This window comes from Peromyscus californicus, unplaced genomic scaffold (genome assembly GCF_007827085.1).
Source record: "Peromyscus californicus insignis strain IS unplaced genomic scaffold, ASM782708v3 Scaffold_4__1_contigs__length_199733344, whole genome shotgun sequence".
Lineage (NCBI taxonomy): Eukaryota > Metazoa > Chordata > Mammalia > Rodentia > Cricetidae > Peromyscus > Peromyscus californicus.
In genome coordinates, this window is record NW_026294562.1 from 5,217,249 (window position 1) to 5,233,119 (window position 15,871).

Genomic DNA, 15,871 nt, shown 5'->3' on the forward strand with positions numbered 1-15,871 from the left:
GCAATCATGTACAGCCTGGGGCTCGAGCCGTGGCTGATCAAATCGCCCTATTGGGAAAGCCCTGTAATGTCTTCCATGTTCTTTAGGACTGATTTAAAATGACCTCAGTTATCTGTTTAGCTCTATCTACCCTCTCCTGCCTCTTTAGAGGCAGCCCTAGGATGACCTTGCTTCCCACTGCAGCCCCAAGGCACACACAGAACCTAAGAGATAAGGCAGAACAGTGATCCAGGGTGAGAGCTGGTTTGAGAGGCAAACAGTAGCCTCAAATCCTCACTCAGCCTTTGATAAACTATGGAACCCAGAGCTAACACCTGTGATCCCAGGATCTGGGAGGTTGAGGCAGGAGGAATGAAATTTAGGGGCCAGCCTGGGCTACATGGCAAGACCATCTCAAAAATCAAAAACCAAACTATGGCACATTTTGCAAGGGACTTCCCTGATCCCTGTCACTCTATCAACATTTAGCACGTAAGTAGAGTAAGATAATGAATTATGGGAGCTGAAGTGGGTACTTTTAAAGCCAGGGAAACTTTAATAGATGAAAAAAAAACTTTTCATCTTAGGTTCAGAAAAAAAAAAGAAAAAAGTCTGAACATTAAGGACATGCTACAAATCCTAACTGCATTTTATTTAGAAGGATTTCTTCCTGGTAGGCAGCTAGTGTTTTATTTAACACCCAGTTCTTGGAGTCACAATCCCCTTTATGGGGTTGTGTAATTGAGTATGAGGGCCAGGAAAATTTTGTCCATAGTAGAAAGTTTCTAACATGCAGACCAGAAAATGATGAAAAGTCAAAAGCATAATGACTCCCAGGAGCTTTGGGCAGTGTCCACCCATCTGTGTCTCGAGAGTGTGTCTTTGCACTGTGTACGCAGACAAAAGCCAATGAATACTGCCAAGACACGTCAGCTCCGGTTCAAGACCACCGAGCGTTATGGACGGCAATATAACGAATGGAAACACAATGGTTTAACTGAAGAAAACACACGTCACATTTTTGCTTACTCTCAGGCAGGTGTGGCGGGGCATGACTTTAATCCCAGCACTCCTAGAGGCAGAAGCAGGTAGATCTCTCTGAGTTCAAGGCCATTATGATCTACCCAGCAAGTTCCAGGACAGCCAAGGCTACATTGAAAGACCCTGTCACAAACAAACAACAAACCCAATAAAACCAAACAATACAAAGTAAAAAGTTTCTTACTCTCATTTTTTCAGAAAAGAATCAAATTCATGTATTTTAGGCTAGTTTGTGTTGGAACGTTCATAACTGCTATGTGACTTACCGTTTGGAGTTTCACAAAAGACTTTTTAGTTTGGGATCAGGACAGAATTTACAATCATTTCTACAACTGCCCTCCATGTACTTTGGCCATTTTGTACTACACTTACAAAGCGTGGCATTTGCAGCCTTGAGAATTTTTAAATCAACATACCAGCTGGGTCAAACTCTGAAGACCAAAAGGTACTGAATATCAAATATTCAGCTGAGATTTCTTTGTTGTTGTTGTTTGGTTTATTTAGAGACAGGGTTTCTCCGTGTAGCCCCGGCTGTGCTAGAACCATGTAGACCTGGCTGGCCTCTTCAGGGATCTGCCCTTCTGCCTCCAGAGTACTGGGATTAAAGGTGTGAGCCACCACACCTGGCTCAACTGATGCTTCTTAATGTAAAAATAATCAAGAACATGTATCTCATGAATGCACAAATTTATTCCCAGCTTTGATAAGGTCACATGCATGTCAGTGCTTATCAAAAATTTCTTTTAATGCATGAGTGCGGGTATGTGCATATGTGTCCAGGTGAATGTGGGGGGTGTGTGTGTATGTGTGTGTGTGTGTGTGTGTGTGTGTGTGTGTGTGTGTGTGTGTGTGCACAGAAGCCATGTTTCTCAGGATCCATCCACCCTGGTTTCTGAGACAGGGCCTCCCACTATTCTGTAACTCACTAGTAGGCTAGTGTGGCTGGCCAGTGAGCCCCAGGAATCTGCCTGTCTACACCTCTCTAGACCTGGGACTGGAAGTGCGTGACAACATACCCGGAAAACCCTAATTAACATGGACTTCCTCCTGGGAGGTGGTAATTTACACGGGTCCTCACGACAGAACTCAGGTCAGCATGCCTGTGTGGTACGCATTGCAGTAACTGAGCTGTCTCCAGCCTTGTATGAAATTTTTTGATGATTTATTATTAGTAAGCATTTGATTTTTATATACCTACATGAATATATATGTACACACACACACACACACACACACACACACACACACACGGACGGACGGACGGACGGACGGAGGCACATAAAAATTTCTTGGGTCATGAATGGAGAGACTTTAAGAAGCATTGATTTAAAGAGCCAGATGCCTAAAGAAGGCTGAGAAAATAAACAAATGTTCCTCAAACTAGGAGAATATGACATTAGATCATCATTCATTGTAGCTAAGAACTGTTTAATAATTCAACAGTCTTATACTCCATGTAACAAAATCAGCATTTAAGAAAAACAGCACGCAATTTAGATACCATGCAAGGACACCAAAGCGTTCACTTCGATAACACAAACTCTGATGTTGACATCAGCCATGTACTGACGAGGGACAGGCACCAGAACCAGGTTACCTAAGCTCGCTCACTTGCCAAAGGTAGAGGGGCGTACCACAGACTACATCTAATTTTGCAAAACACCAGGGCTTATGCCAAGGTCTAGGTCTTCAAGCAGAATTCTCAATCTTCCCAAAGGCCATTTGCTTTAAGCAAATACATGATCAGACCCTCAACTTCCATTTGTGTGGGTCCCCCAAACCTTGTCTACATGATGCCACATCCTTCCCCCCTTCCCCATCCTCCCATCTCCACTGTGTATCTGACAGAACCATTCTTGGATGCTGCAGAAGGCCCAAGTCACCTAACAAGGGGTCGAGTGGGGTTTCTTGTTAAATATGAGAAGACTTACATGTAGGTTGTACCAAGCCCAATTATACACTGAAAAACACCCTGAAGAAATCCATTCATTTATGTTTCAGAATGGAATGTGTGGTGATATTTTGTTTGTGCTTTAACAAATAAAGCTTGCCTGGAGATCAGAGTGTGGAGCTAGCCACTAGAGGCCTGGCAGTGGTGGCACACACCTTTAATCCCAGCACTTGGGATCTCATGCCTTTGATCCCAGTACTTGGAAAGCACATGCCTTTAATTCCAACACTTGGGAGGAGAAAATGGGAAGTGATGTGGCTGGTCAGAGAGAGGAAGTGATAATGTGGGGTGGAGACAGGAGCTTGGCCCTCTCAGTCTGAGGATTCCTAGAGGTAATAGGTCTTTCTAGTGGCTGGCTGCTCTGCTTCTCTGATCTTTCAGCATTTACCCTGATATCTGACTCGGGTTTTTAGTATTAAGACCAGTTAGGATTTGTGCTACGGGAATGGGACGGTGTCTTAACAACATTGCATCATTCAGCCTTACTATTCCCAGCCATTTCCTCATGGTAGTCTCAGGAGGGTGGGGCAAGCACTGACACAGAGCTGGGCTCCATGCTCTTTCCTTCCCTCCCGACTTCCCACATCTATCCAATTATAACTTCGAATTCATGAAGCTTGTCATAGTATGCTGTGGTGATTTCAAATAAAATGGCCCCCAAAGGGAATGCCACACAAGGGGGTGTGGCCTTGTTGGAGGAAGTATGTCACTGTGGGGGTGGGCTTTGAGGTCTCATATATGTTCAAGCCACACCCAGTGAGACAGTTCACTTCCTGTTGCCTGCAGATCAAGATGCGGAACTCTCAGCTCTTTCTTCAGCACCATGTCTGCCTGCACGCCACCCGCCATGATAATGGACTAAACCTCTGAACTGTCAGCCACCCCATGGTCATGATCATGGTGTCTCTTCACAGCAATAGAAACACTAACTAAGACATATGCCTAATAAGACATTTACTAAATGAAAATGGTTTCAGAACTCTACTGAGAGAAAGCCACTGTGATGTGGGTAACTGCTTGACAAGCTGGCTTTGCAAACTATTTTACACAGGGCCTGTGCACCTGAAGAAGTGATGTTAGCAACTTGGAGGTCCTAATGCAGTAATATGCATACATATATTACAAAGAGTAGTTTCGAATGTTTACTAATGCCTCTTTTCCTAACACTTTGAGCTACACAGATTGGCCTGTAAGTAAAAGGCAAGGAAGTCTTGGAAACAACTGGCGGGGGGGGGGGGGGGGGGGGGGGGGGGAGGTTCTGCAACAGACTTCTAATAGCCTTCCTAGAAACTGGGGGAGGAGGGTCCCCAAAGGTTGAACAAGTCAGGTAATTTCCAATTCTTTACTTTGAACATGAGGGAGCACCTAACTGAGTTGTCATTTTTGGTACAAAGCTCAAAGGAATTCAAGAATTAAGTGACATTACTATCCCAATGTTCTTCCATCCCATAAATTTATTCATGAGTCTTACATATCTAAAAATGGAAAATAAGCAAGAGGTACTGACTTTCTCATCCCAGCACTGAGGATGTTTCTTCATTTATTAAGAACATTTTTAAAGCCTGCAAATTCAGGATAATTTGCAATTTCCACTTATTTTGATGAGTAACAAGGTAATAATGCTAATGACTATTTATTTAGAGAAACTGAATTGGAAACAGGAACTTAGCTGAGGGTGAATTCCTTTCAATACTCAAGAAAATTTGAAGACGCCTTCAAATGCACACAATGTACACATAAATGCATAGATAGTGTGCACAGCTGCATGCTGGGGTGAGGACAGAAGATGTCTTCAAATGCACACAATGTACACATAAATGCATAGATAGTGTGCACAGCTGCATGCTGGGGTGAGGACAGAAGATGTCTTCAAATGCACACAATGTGCACATAAATGCATAGATAGTGTGCACAGCTGCATGCTGGGGTGAGGACAGAAGATGTCTTCAAATGCACACAATGTACACATAAATGCATAGATAGTGTGCACAGCTGCATGCTGGGGTGAGGACAGAAGATGTCTTCAAATGCACACAATGTACACATAAATGCATGATAGTGTGCACAGCTGCATGCTGGGGTGAGGACAGATGTCTTCAAATGCACACAATGTACACATAAATGCATGATAGTGTGCACAGCTGCATGCTGGGGTGAGGACAGATGTCTTCAAATGCACACAATGTACACATAAATGCATGATAGTGTGCACAGCTGCATGCTGGGGTGAGGACAGATGTCTTCAAATGCACACAATGTGCACATAAATGCATAGATAGTGTGCACAGCTGCATGCTGGGGTGAGGACAGAAGATGTCTTCAAATGCACACAATGTGCACATGAATGCATGGATAGTGTGCACAGCTGCTTGCTGGGATGAGGACAGAAGATGTCTTCAAATGCACACAATGTACACATGAACGCATGGATAGTGTGTACAGCTGTATGCTGGGGTGAGAACAGAAGATGTCTTCAAATGCACACAATGTGCACATGAATGCATGGATAGTGTGCACAGCTGTATGCTGGGGTGAGGACTGGAAGACTTTCAAGTAAGTAAATCTGAGAGAATAATATGGAAGGGAAGAGAGGATAAAAAAGGGTAACTTTAAGAGGAAAAAAATAAGATAAAAATTCTGCCGCCAAAGTGTTGTTTATACTCTTGAATGAATAAGGACAGCTAAAAAGCCACTTCCTGTCTAGACTCCATTGGAGGCGCTTAAATACAAGATGCTTAAGTGTCACTGGTTACCACACTATTTCCTTTCATATCTTCCAAGTACAACACTCCAAAGACCCTACTGACCGATAAACAGTTCCTGTTTGTCTTTCATTCCAACACTCAAAAGTGAAACAGTACATCCTTCGCAAGTGTCTTAAGAAAGGATTCATGTCACCTTAAACTGTCCAAGGGAGCATGTGGTGTTACAATGTGACATTAAACACTTGAAGGCCACTGCTCTAAGAGGCTTTCTCTGCAAATGGGTTAACCTGGGTCGATTCTGGCTCTGGAAAGTTCCCAGGAGCTGCAGCTGTATTCTCTCTCATGCCAGTGGATTATTCTCAGATGACAACCACTGAAATTCAAGCCTGCTGTGGTGGGGTTCTACTTTTCTGCATCCTACCTGGCATGGTATGACCGGAAGCTGCCTCTGGAGGGTTGCGGTGTGGGGACAGGAAGCCCATGAGTCAGCTCTTCCCTTCCTGAGCACCAACTGGAGTCCAACCTCAGCCAGCGTGCCCTTTGCTGCCTGTGTCTAGTGGGAGAGGCTTGGGAAGCACGGTGGTCCCTTCTCACCACTGATGGGTGCCCAAACCAACGGCAATACCAAATCCTATTGCCCTGTGCCTTTTCCACCACAATGAAGTCACCATGCACAGTGGACAGCGTCCTAGCAAGTCTCCTTTCTCTACAATTTCTCGAAAGACGATTCGTTCTTTTTTCCCTTTTCCATTTTGTGCATGTATGTGTGTGCATGTTTACATGTGTGGGTACATGGGTGTGGTAGCAGATGCAAGCTGGTGTGTGTTTGTGTATACTGAGGCCCTAGGTTGAAGTCAGGAATTACACTCAGTGGCTCTCCACCTTCAATGAGGCAGGATTTCTCAACCAAACCCAGAGCTCACAATGTGGCTAGTCTCACCGGTCAGCTCAATCTGTGGATTCCCGTCTCTGCCGCACAAGGCTGGAAGTATGGGCAGGCCACCACCCACGCTATAAGCAGTATTCACATGAGTTCTGGGAATTTGAATTCTGGTCCTCAGGCTTGCATGGGGGCATCTCCCCAGCCCCCCCCCCCCCCCCCCCCCCCCGCAAGATCCTCTCTTATAGCAGAGTTCAGCAACTTGAGTACAGGTTTTTGTTTCCTTACTGGCTGAGAGCTCTCCCTTAGAAAGATCTCAGTGTGCACCCTCCTTTGGGCATGCTGGAATCTCCAGCATCAAGAACTGGGCCTTTGGAGGTATTACCAAATAAAACAGGGGTGATCCAAACACAGCACTGTCACACCCCAAGTGACAACCAAGATGTGACTAACAGGTGAGCAGTGTCCACATCCTGAACAGAGACAACATGGCGGGGATGGGAAAGCGGGGTGACGCGAGGCCCCATCACACCACACACAACCACCGCTGTGCAACTCAAACCAGTGAGCCGCTCACTGCTGGAGTCCTTCCAGCGTTTTCGGACCACAGCTGATGAGAAGGTGAAGTGGGGATTACTGCTGACCCTCACACGTCCCTGATCTAAAGAGGGTGCAAGGTGCCTCTGCTCCCCTGTACCCCTCCTTTTAAATGTTTTTAAAACTAGAATTGTGTACATGTGGAGGTCAGAGGACAGCTTGGGGAAAATCGGTTCTTTCCACCATGTGGGTTCAGGGGACAAACTGGTCAGTCATCAGGCCTGGCAGCAACCGCCTCTACCCTCCAGGCCGTCTTGCTGGCCCACCCCTCCTTCTAAGTAGAAAATACACCACAAACCCGTTAGGTGAGTGTTGCCGGTACTGTCTCAACACTACCATGTTATTGACCCATCATAAAATAAGTGATGAAACCCCTTCGTGCCTCAGTTTCCCTAACTGCCAAATGGCATTAATGATGGAACCATCTCCCTGAAACATATATGGATTAAAAGCGATAATATCAATAATAAATGAAGATGTGATTACTCACACATGTCAGATGTAGACCACGAAGTGAGCTCAGGAAGGCAGGCCCTGAGCAGGGGTGGCACCAGTTTCACCCAAGGAGCAAGTGATTTTGGTACCTGTTATTCCTAGAACCTGAATTCTGCCCTTCAGCCATGCTCCTTACCAACTATCGTCAGCAGCCCTCACCTTGCTCTGCAAGACTCCCCTGATGAGAGCAGCCTTTCATTCCTGGGAATTACCCCTCAAACACAGCTGGTGAGCAGGAAGCCCCCAAAGGTGCTGCCCTTATTGGACCTGCCTAAGCAAGAGGGTCCCTACTGTTACCTAGAGTCTATGCAGGCCTCCCCCACTCAACACACACACATAAACACAAACCTCCTTTCATGAATGTCCCCTGCCCACAGGTGGGTGGAGACAGCAGGTGTGAATTAGGCCCACAAGGTGGAGGGTGATGAGCGCGGCCAAGAAGAAAACGTACCAGAGAATCGATGAGATAATGGAGGAGCGGTCTGGCTTCGCATCAACTCCATCTTCACTTGAAGAATCCACTTCTTCCAGCTCCGCAACACAGTTCTGATCATCTGCCATCTGGGAGGAAAATGAAACCAGAGAAACAGGGATGTAAAATGGCACCACTGCCTTGTGATGCGTGTGTGCTCAGGTGTGTGCAAGTGAGCATGCGTGTGTGTGCCTGTGCATGTGGAGGCCACAAGTCAACCTTGGGTGTCATTCCCTAGGCACCGTCCCCTTGTTTTCTGAGATAGGTTCCCTCACTGGCCTGGATCTCCCCAATTAGGGTAGTCGGGCTGGTGAGTGAGCCCCAAAGATCCACCAGCCTCTGCCCCCCAAGTGCTGGGATAACAACTGTGTGCCACAGCTCCTGGCTTTGTATGTGGGTTTTAGGAAACAAATTTAGGTCTTCACACTTGAGCACCTGTAGCCCTCTGCTTTTGGGTATTTTTAAATGGCACTCTCTAGGTGATACAGTTCTTAATGAATTAAACCTAGGGGTGAGCAGTCTTGCACACTTAAGCTCCAGAGTTCCTGCACCATCAATGTAAGAGTGTAATAAAACACACCAGTGCCAAGTGTATGGCAGGCCTCCTTCCAGGGACCAAGTAACGGAAGACCCTGACCTCGCAGCTTCTACTCCAGCACCCGTGGCTTTTGCTAAACGTTTGGTGCATACGATAAACTGTGCAAAGTCTGTCATGGTTCACACCAATCAAGAAGTCCCCCTAAATTCCTGGCCGGTCACTCAGCACACTTCAAAGACAGCACTAACTCTGAGGCACAGAGCTCTCTTCACTACGGGTGGCTTTACATGATCTACCCAAGTGGATTTCCATTGAATGATTTTCCTGCTTAAGGATCTTCAAGAGGACTGGAGAGACGGCTCATCGGTTGAGAGCACTGGCTGTTCTTCCAGAGAACCCGGGTTCAATTCCCAGCACCCATCTGTCTGTAACTCCAGTTCCAGGGCTTCTGACAAACAGACATACATGTAAGCAAAACACTAATGCACATAAAATAAAAATAAATTAAAAAAAAAAGAATCTTCAAGAGGCCGAAGGGGATAGTGCAGTAAGATGCAAGGATGAGGACCTGAGTTTGATCCCAGCATGGTGGCATGCACTTGCAACCCCAGCCCCAGGGATGCAGACATGTGGCCTAGCTGAACCCTGAGTTCCAGGCCAATGAGAGAAGACCCTGTCTCCAAAAGAGAAAAAAAAAAAAAGTTGGCAGACTCCTGAGAAATGACACCTGAAGGTGATATTTGGCCTATATTCACACATGCACACACACACACACACACACACACACACACACACACACACACACACCCCACACATCTTCAAGTGAGCCTCACTATTTAAAAATTCATTTTTAAATTCATCTCCTTGGATTTTAAGGCCCTTCACAACCTAGGGCAGGCGTCAGTAGACTGACCCACTCGTTGACAGGAGTAAAGTCTGTTCATTTATGTACCATCTCTGCTTGCTCTCTCTCTGTGAGCAGACACATGTTTACTACCTGGCTGTTTATCCCATGCTCACTGCCTACTTGGCTCTTGTTCTCATCATTTATTTGTGTCTGCTAATTGCTTGGCTCCCGCAGGACAATATAAACTCATTGTGGTAGAGGCATCTGGCACACAGAAGGTGCTTATTAAATAAATATTAATTGAGTGGAAGGCTGGAAGAAATGAACACCCCCATGGGAAGAGAATTAGCTAAACAAGATACAGCTGGTCCAGGGAGCGTCCATATTGGAATCACTGTTCACAAATCAAACCCTGTTTCATTCTGCAAGAAAAGATAAGGGATTCACTTTCAGCAAGCAAAGGAAACCAGTAAAACTTCAGATTTTATCTGGTCTCAGACCTGAGCATGTTCACCAGAAAGCCTCAGCCTTCAGGGGAAGTGTGTGCACACCTGTCAGGGCTAGGGTATGTCCACCTGGTAGGAAAAGAAGGTGTTTTTACATAAAGAAGGTGGTCATATCTGTTTTACAGAGTATCTTGTGTTCCAGGATGTGACAACAAGTGACATCCGGAGATGGAGATCCAGCCTAGAGAGGGTTCCATGGAGGCCAAGAAACAGCTTTGTGGACTTTAGCTCTGAAGTGTCACCATGGAGTTACTTTCCAGCAAATGACAGGGAGACAGGAGGAAACAGACAGAGGACAGAAGGGGAGGGGAGGGGAGGGGGAGGGGAGGGGAGGGGGAGGGGAGGGGAGGGGAGGGGAGGGGGAGGGGAGGGGAGGGGAGGGGGAGGGGAGGGGAGGGGAGGGGGGAGGGGAGGGGAGAGGCTTGGCTTGGCTTCCGGGCAGTGGAGAAGGAACCTTGGACACACCCACAATGGCCAGAAGAAATCAGACGTGCACCATCTCTCTTTGCACATCACGAGGCTCCCCTCTACAGTGACGAACGGGTTTCTGGTCAGGACACAACCTGTCAGATCAGGACCCCAAATGTTTCTTAAGAGATTATGCCATCATAGGAGAAAAGCAGAGGCAGGACACTCAGAAGACACTCAGCAGTTTCCGGTCATCTTCACACAGACTTCTCTTCACTTCAAATGCACCATCATCAGCAAGGCACATGTTTGAGTATCTTCAAAATTAACAAGTCAAAGTTCTGTAAAAACCCACCAGAAAAAGACACTACCTTCAACGTGGTCTTAAGCCTTGACTCTTCTGCCAATTTTAATCTTAAAAGTAAACCTAAGATCCATAAAAGAGAGGAAGGAGTAAGGAAGAGGAGAGGGTGAGAGAGAGGGAGGATGTCCTTGTGAGTACAGGAGGTTCCAGCTCTCCTCCTGCCCTAGAACCGACAACTTTGGCCACTCCCCACAGACCAGAACACAGCCTGGAAGCGTAGGTGTCTACAGGGATTCCATCAAATTCTCAAAAGTGTACACAGCAGAGAGCCTAAGAGGGCAGTTTCATGTTCCCATCACCTGCCCTAGAAGGACAGAGCTAAATAAGACATTTTAACAGCAATGGAGGGATGAAGACAATGTATTATTTGTTACGTGGCTAATGCCCAAAATCAGAAGGAAGTCACACAACTGAACAGCAAAAACTAACTCAATTTTAAAACTGCACAAAAGATGTGGTTGGTTTGGATCTGGTGTGTCCTTTCCCTTAAAGGTCCCGAGCATCCTGCTGCTAGGGGGAGGCACTAGAACCCAAAGTGAGGCCTCGTGGGAAGCCTTCCAGTCACTCATGGATCCTCAGAAGAAATAGTGAGACCCACTTCCTCTTCCTTTTTACTTCCAAGCCATGACGTGAATACCCACCGTTATGACTTCAAAATGAAGTGCCCCCTCCAACAGACCCCTGTGCTGAATGCAGGCTTGGTCTCCAGCTGGTGGGGAGACGGAAGCTCCCTGAGGTGGGGCCTTGCTGGAGGAAATGGATCATTGGGATTGTTTCCCTGAAGGGTAGTGTGTGCCTGGACCCTCCCTGCTACCTTCTCTCTGCTTTCCGGCTGCCACAAGGAAAGCAGCTTTACTGAATCAAGAGTCCCATTGCTGTGGTGCTCTGCCTCATGTGGACTGAGACTTCTGAGCCAGGAGCCAAAACCACTCTAAAGCAGTGGTTCTCAACTTGGGGGTCATGACCCCTTTAGGGTTGTATATCAGATATCCTGCATATCAGATATTTATATTATGATTCCTAAGAGTAGCAACATTACAGTTATGAAGTAGAATGAAATAATTTTGTGGTTGGGGTCACCACAACATGAGGAACTGTATTCAAGGGTGGCAGCATTAGGAAGGTTGAGAACCACTGCTCTAAAGGGAAGCTCTCTTTAAGGTGTCCTCTGAGGTACTGATCACCGAGGAAAAACTGACCAATATGTACCAGGATGTACCACGTCAGCACAGGTCCCACAGCAACAGGCCCAGTTAATCATGGGCTGGAGCCTCCAAGGTGGTGAGCCAGAGCAAACTACGTCTAAGCTGATCACTGCAGGTTATTTGTTACACGAACAACAGAAAGCTCATAAACACAGGCCTGAAGACCTAAGAAGGGACCCACTCCTAGCTGAGGAGCTACTGACTGCTAGGGAGGGAGTCAGTTGACCTGAGGTACAGACTCCGCCCCATCGGACGGCCTCACACCCATGTACAAATGGTCAGCACTAACTGTATTCAGCCAGACTTCCTTCCACCACATCCTCTTCACAATGCCCACACCTTCTGCTGGAGGCCTGTGGTGGTTTGCATAAAAATGGCCCCCATAGGTTCCTAGGGAGTGGCACAATTAGGAGGTGTGGTCTGGCTGGAGCAGCTGTGGCCTTGTTGAAGGAAGTGTGTCATAGGGGGTGGGGGGAGGAGGTGGGGGGAGGGGGGTGGGGGAGGAGGTGGGAGATGGGGGGGTTGGGGGATGGGTTTTGAGTGTTCAAGCCAGGCCCAGTGTCTCACTCTCTTCCTGCTGCCTGCAGTCCATATGTAGAACCCTCAGCTGCCTCTCCAGCACCATGTCTGCCTGAGTCCCACCATGCTTCCTGCCATGATGACAATGGACTAAACCTCTGAACTATACACCAGGCCCCAATTAAATGCTTTCCTTTGTAAGAGTTGCCGCAGCATGGTCTCTTCACAGCAATAGAACCCTGACTAAGATAAGGCCTAAAGCATCTCCTGGGCTGCCGGGAGTGATCCACTTTGCCCCACCATACACTCTCATCAGCTGGATGCTCTGCCTGGCCACAGGCCCACAGCAACAGGGCAAGCAGACCAGACACTGACATGCCCAAAACCATGAGCCAAAAATCTATGTCTTCAGCCTTCCTGCTAACAACCTACATCAGCAACCGTGGACTTGGGACTCTTCAATCTGCACAGCTAAGCACACTCAGTGGCTTCCTTATTCCCATGGTGAGGCCAACTCTTGATTTTGACTCCTGGCTTTTTCCTCAAGCCCTTCCTGAAAGCCATCTCACCTTGGTTCTACTGTGCTGCCCGAGGGGTCTCCCCAGCAATACTTTTCTTGTATCTGCCCCCTTTTTCAGGAGCTGCAAAGAGGGGTCATTACAGTGACATTGCTTGCCCACTGTCAAGAGACATGAAATGTCTCTTTAAATGACTTACAATGTGTGATGCCCGCTGTTACAGTTTGGGTGTAGTTGGTCCCTCAGCGGTCCTGTGGTGGAAGACTAGTCCCCTACATGATGCCAAGAGATGGTGAGACTTAAGAGATGGGATCCAGCAGGAAGCCACCGGGGTGCTGCTCATGGAAGCTTATGGGGACCCTGTGTTAGTTCACAAGAGGTTGCTTAGAAAACAATATGTCCAGCCACTCCCCGGCTACTCCAAGTTCCTGTCTTACAATGTGGCTGCTCCTACTTGCAAGCACTCTGGCCTCTGGGCGGCCATCTCCCCGAGAGCTTTCCTAGACCGGCACTGATAGGCGAGCTGGCTAGTTTTTTATTGTCAATGTGACATCACCTAGAGTTACCCAGGAAGAGGAAGCCTCCGGTGAGGAGTTGCCCAGATCAGACTGGCCTGAGGCCATCTCTGTGGGGAATCTGTCTTGACTGGAAGGCCCAGCCCGCTGGGGGTGGCACCATCCGCTGGGGGTGGCACCATTCGTGGGCAGCTGGGTCTGGACTGTGTAAGAAAGCTGGCTGAGTGATAAGTAGTTTTCCTGCCTCCAGGTGCCTGCCCAGATTTCCCTCAGTGATGGACTGTGACCCGGAATAGTCGGATGAAATAAACCTTTTTCTTTCTAAGTTGCTTTTGGCCGTGGTGTTTATCACAGCAACAGAAAGCAGACTAGACATGTCGAAGCAAATCGTACCGAGGTGGGTCAGGATACTGCCTGAACTTCATTTTCGTGAGGAAACAGACCAGTTGTGCCTGCTTCCCGAGCGCAGTGACATCATACATACTCGCCTCTTGCTCATATATATTCTTCCCTAAGTGCTCAAAGTCCTGAGGCTGCCACCCTCCACACCAGTGTCACCTAAGGTTCACACGGCTAAGTAACCGGACTTTGCCCACATCCTGCAGAAGGCCGCACGGTGGCAGCTTATAAAGTTAGGCCTTAGCAGTATGGAGGGGGGTGTAAGGTCAGGCTGGCCAAACTCTGAAGACACAGCCTGTAAACAGAAAATCGGGGCCTCACCAGAGAGCCCGGTTCCAGAGAAGGACCCGGGAACTATTTCAGCATCGCCACCTGCACCTACAAGTAAACTTACTTTCCCATCAACAGGCAAGCTCAAGGAATGAAAGTCGGTGTCGCCTGGAGCCCACACCGTCCAGCGTCGTCACCTGCCAGAGCCCTGATGCAAGGGTCCCCCAACAAGGAAGCGTAGTTCACGCACACTTTGCTCTGGTCAAAGACCTGCGCACCCTAACTCCCTCCTTCCCAGGGCACAAGTCAGCCAGGTCCGCCCAAGGTTCCCATTGAACAGACCAGGCGCCTAAGCGGCCCGGCCGGACGAGGCCAAAACAACAATATCTACTGCCTTGCACCCGTTCTTCCTTCCCGTTACATCCGGAATGGCACCGGATGGGCTAGGAGGCCAAGGGAGGCCCAAGCCGAGCAATGCCAGCGATGGAGGGGCGTAGGGAGCCCCAGCCTCAGCCTGCCATGTTGTGCGAGCCTGCGGGAGGGAGGGAGGGGGACCCGGGGCGGGGACGCGCGGGAGGAGGAAGCACGCGGAAGAGGGGCGGGAAAGCCGCGGCGGGGGCCCAAGTTACCGTTCCCACGGTGGCCGGCGGGAGCCGACGGTGGCGTCCGATCCTCCGCGAGGGTCTAGGACAGCTTTAGGGAAAGTGAAAGCAAAAGTCCCGGAGCCCGAGGGGGAGGAGCGGGCGGGGCAGACGCGGGCCGGGCGGGGCTGCGCGTAAACCGCAGGAAAGCTGGCTGCGCGCGGGAGAGCGCGCCCTGCGGAGCGCGCCGTGGGGAAAGCCCTTTCCGCCCGTGCCGGCTGCCCCGGGTCACCGCCTGATTTTTGGCGGCACGAGCTGCAAACCGCCCGGAGGCGCCACGTGCATCATCCCGCCCTCTGTGAGCTTTGGGCGACCCCTGCCACAGCACGGAGCGCCCGGTAGTGCGCTCCCTACAGAACTGGCAGGCCCCGGGCTCTACGAAGCTGCCCGCCAGAAAAGTGACCCCCGGCTACAATCTGCAAATCTGTCACGTGCTCTGAAAAGCTGTGTGTGCATGGTCCAGCTCTGCAAAGTTGGCGGCGACCATCACCCTAGGAGAGGGGCCCTGCTAATTGGAGCCACCCCTGCCCCTCACTGTCTACTGATGCGAAGTTCCCAGCGCTCACCTGAGAGCGTGCTAAGCCATTTGTAAACCGGTTAAAGTCAAGGATCCCACTGCTCCGCCGTCCCTGAGAGAGCGCAAATGGCAAAAGTGCCAATTGACCTAAATATCTGACGTGACCTCAGCGATGGGGCTCCTGTTTTCTCTAATGCAGTCAGCATCTCTTCCGGATACTATGCACCAAGTGTCGCCTAGGTATGGTGTCTTCCCAGACGTTGTTGAGGAGGGGGCCGCTAGGGCACTAACTTGTCTTAAGCAAGTCTCCACCTCCCAACCCCGGCTTGCATGTATATTGCATCAAAATCATTCATGTGTGCTCCCCTGTGCCAGGCACTATGTATGAGGAAGCAGACAGCGCGTTCCCACAGGTTCCTGTCCATGTTGCCTCTAAGGCGCGTACGCTCGTACATACATGCACACATCCCTACACACACACACACACACACACACACACACACA

The 15,871-nt window shown here is 48.8% G+C and overlaps 1 protein-coding gene across 1 annotated transcript in view; it reads right to left on the reverse strand.

The window, feature by feature from the left end:
* The window catches only part of Casp7 (caspase 7), a 45,033-nt gene extending 29,448 nt beyond the window's left edge, over positions 1-15,585 (reverse strand). Inside the window, exons 1-2 of the mRNA XM_052762504.1 lie at positions 14,839-15,585; positions 8,100-8,209 (exon numbers count right to left, since the gene is read on the reverse strand). Of these exons, the coding sequence (XP_052618464.1) occupies positions 8,100-8,209 (110 nt within the window). The 5' untranslated portion in view covers positions 14,839-15,585. The remainder of the gene's footprint in view (positions 1-8,099; positions 8,210-14,838) is intronic.
* Between the last annotated feature and the right edge of the window lie 286 nt (positions 15,586-15,871).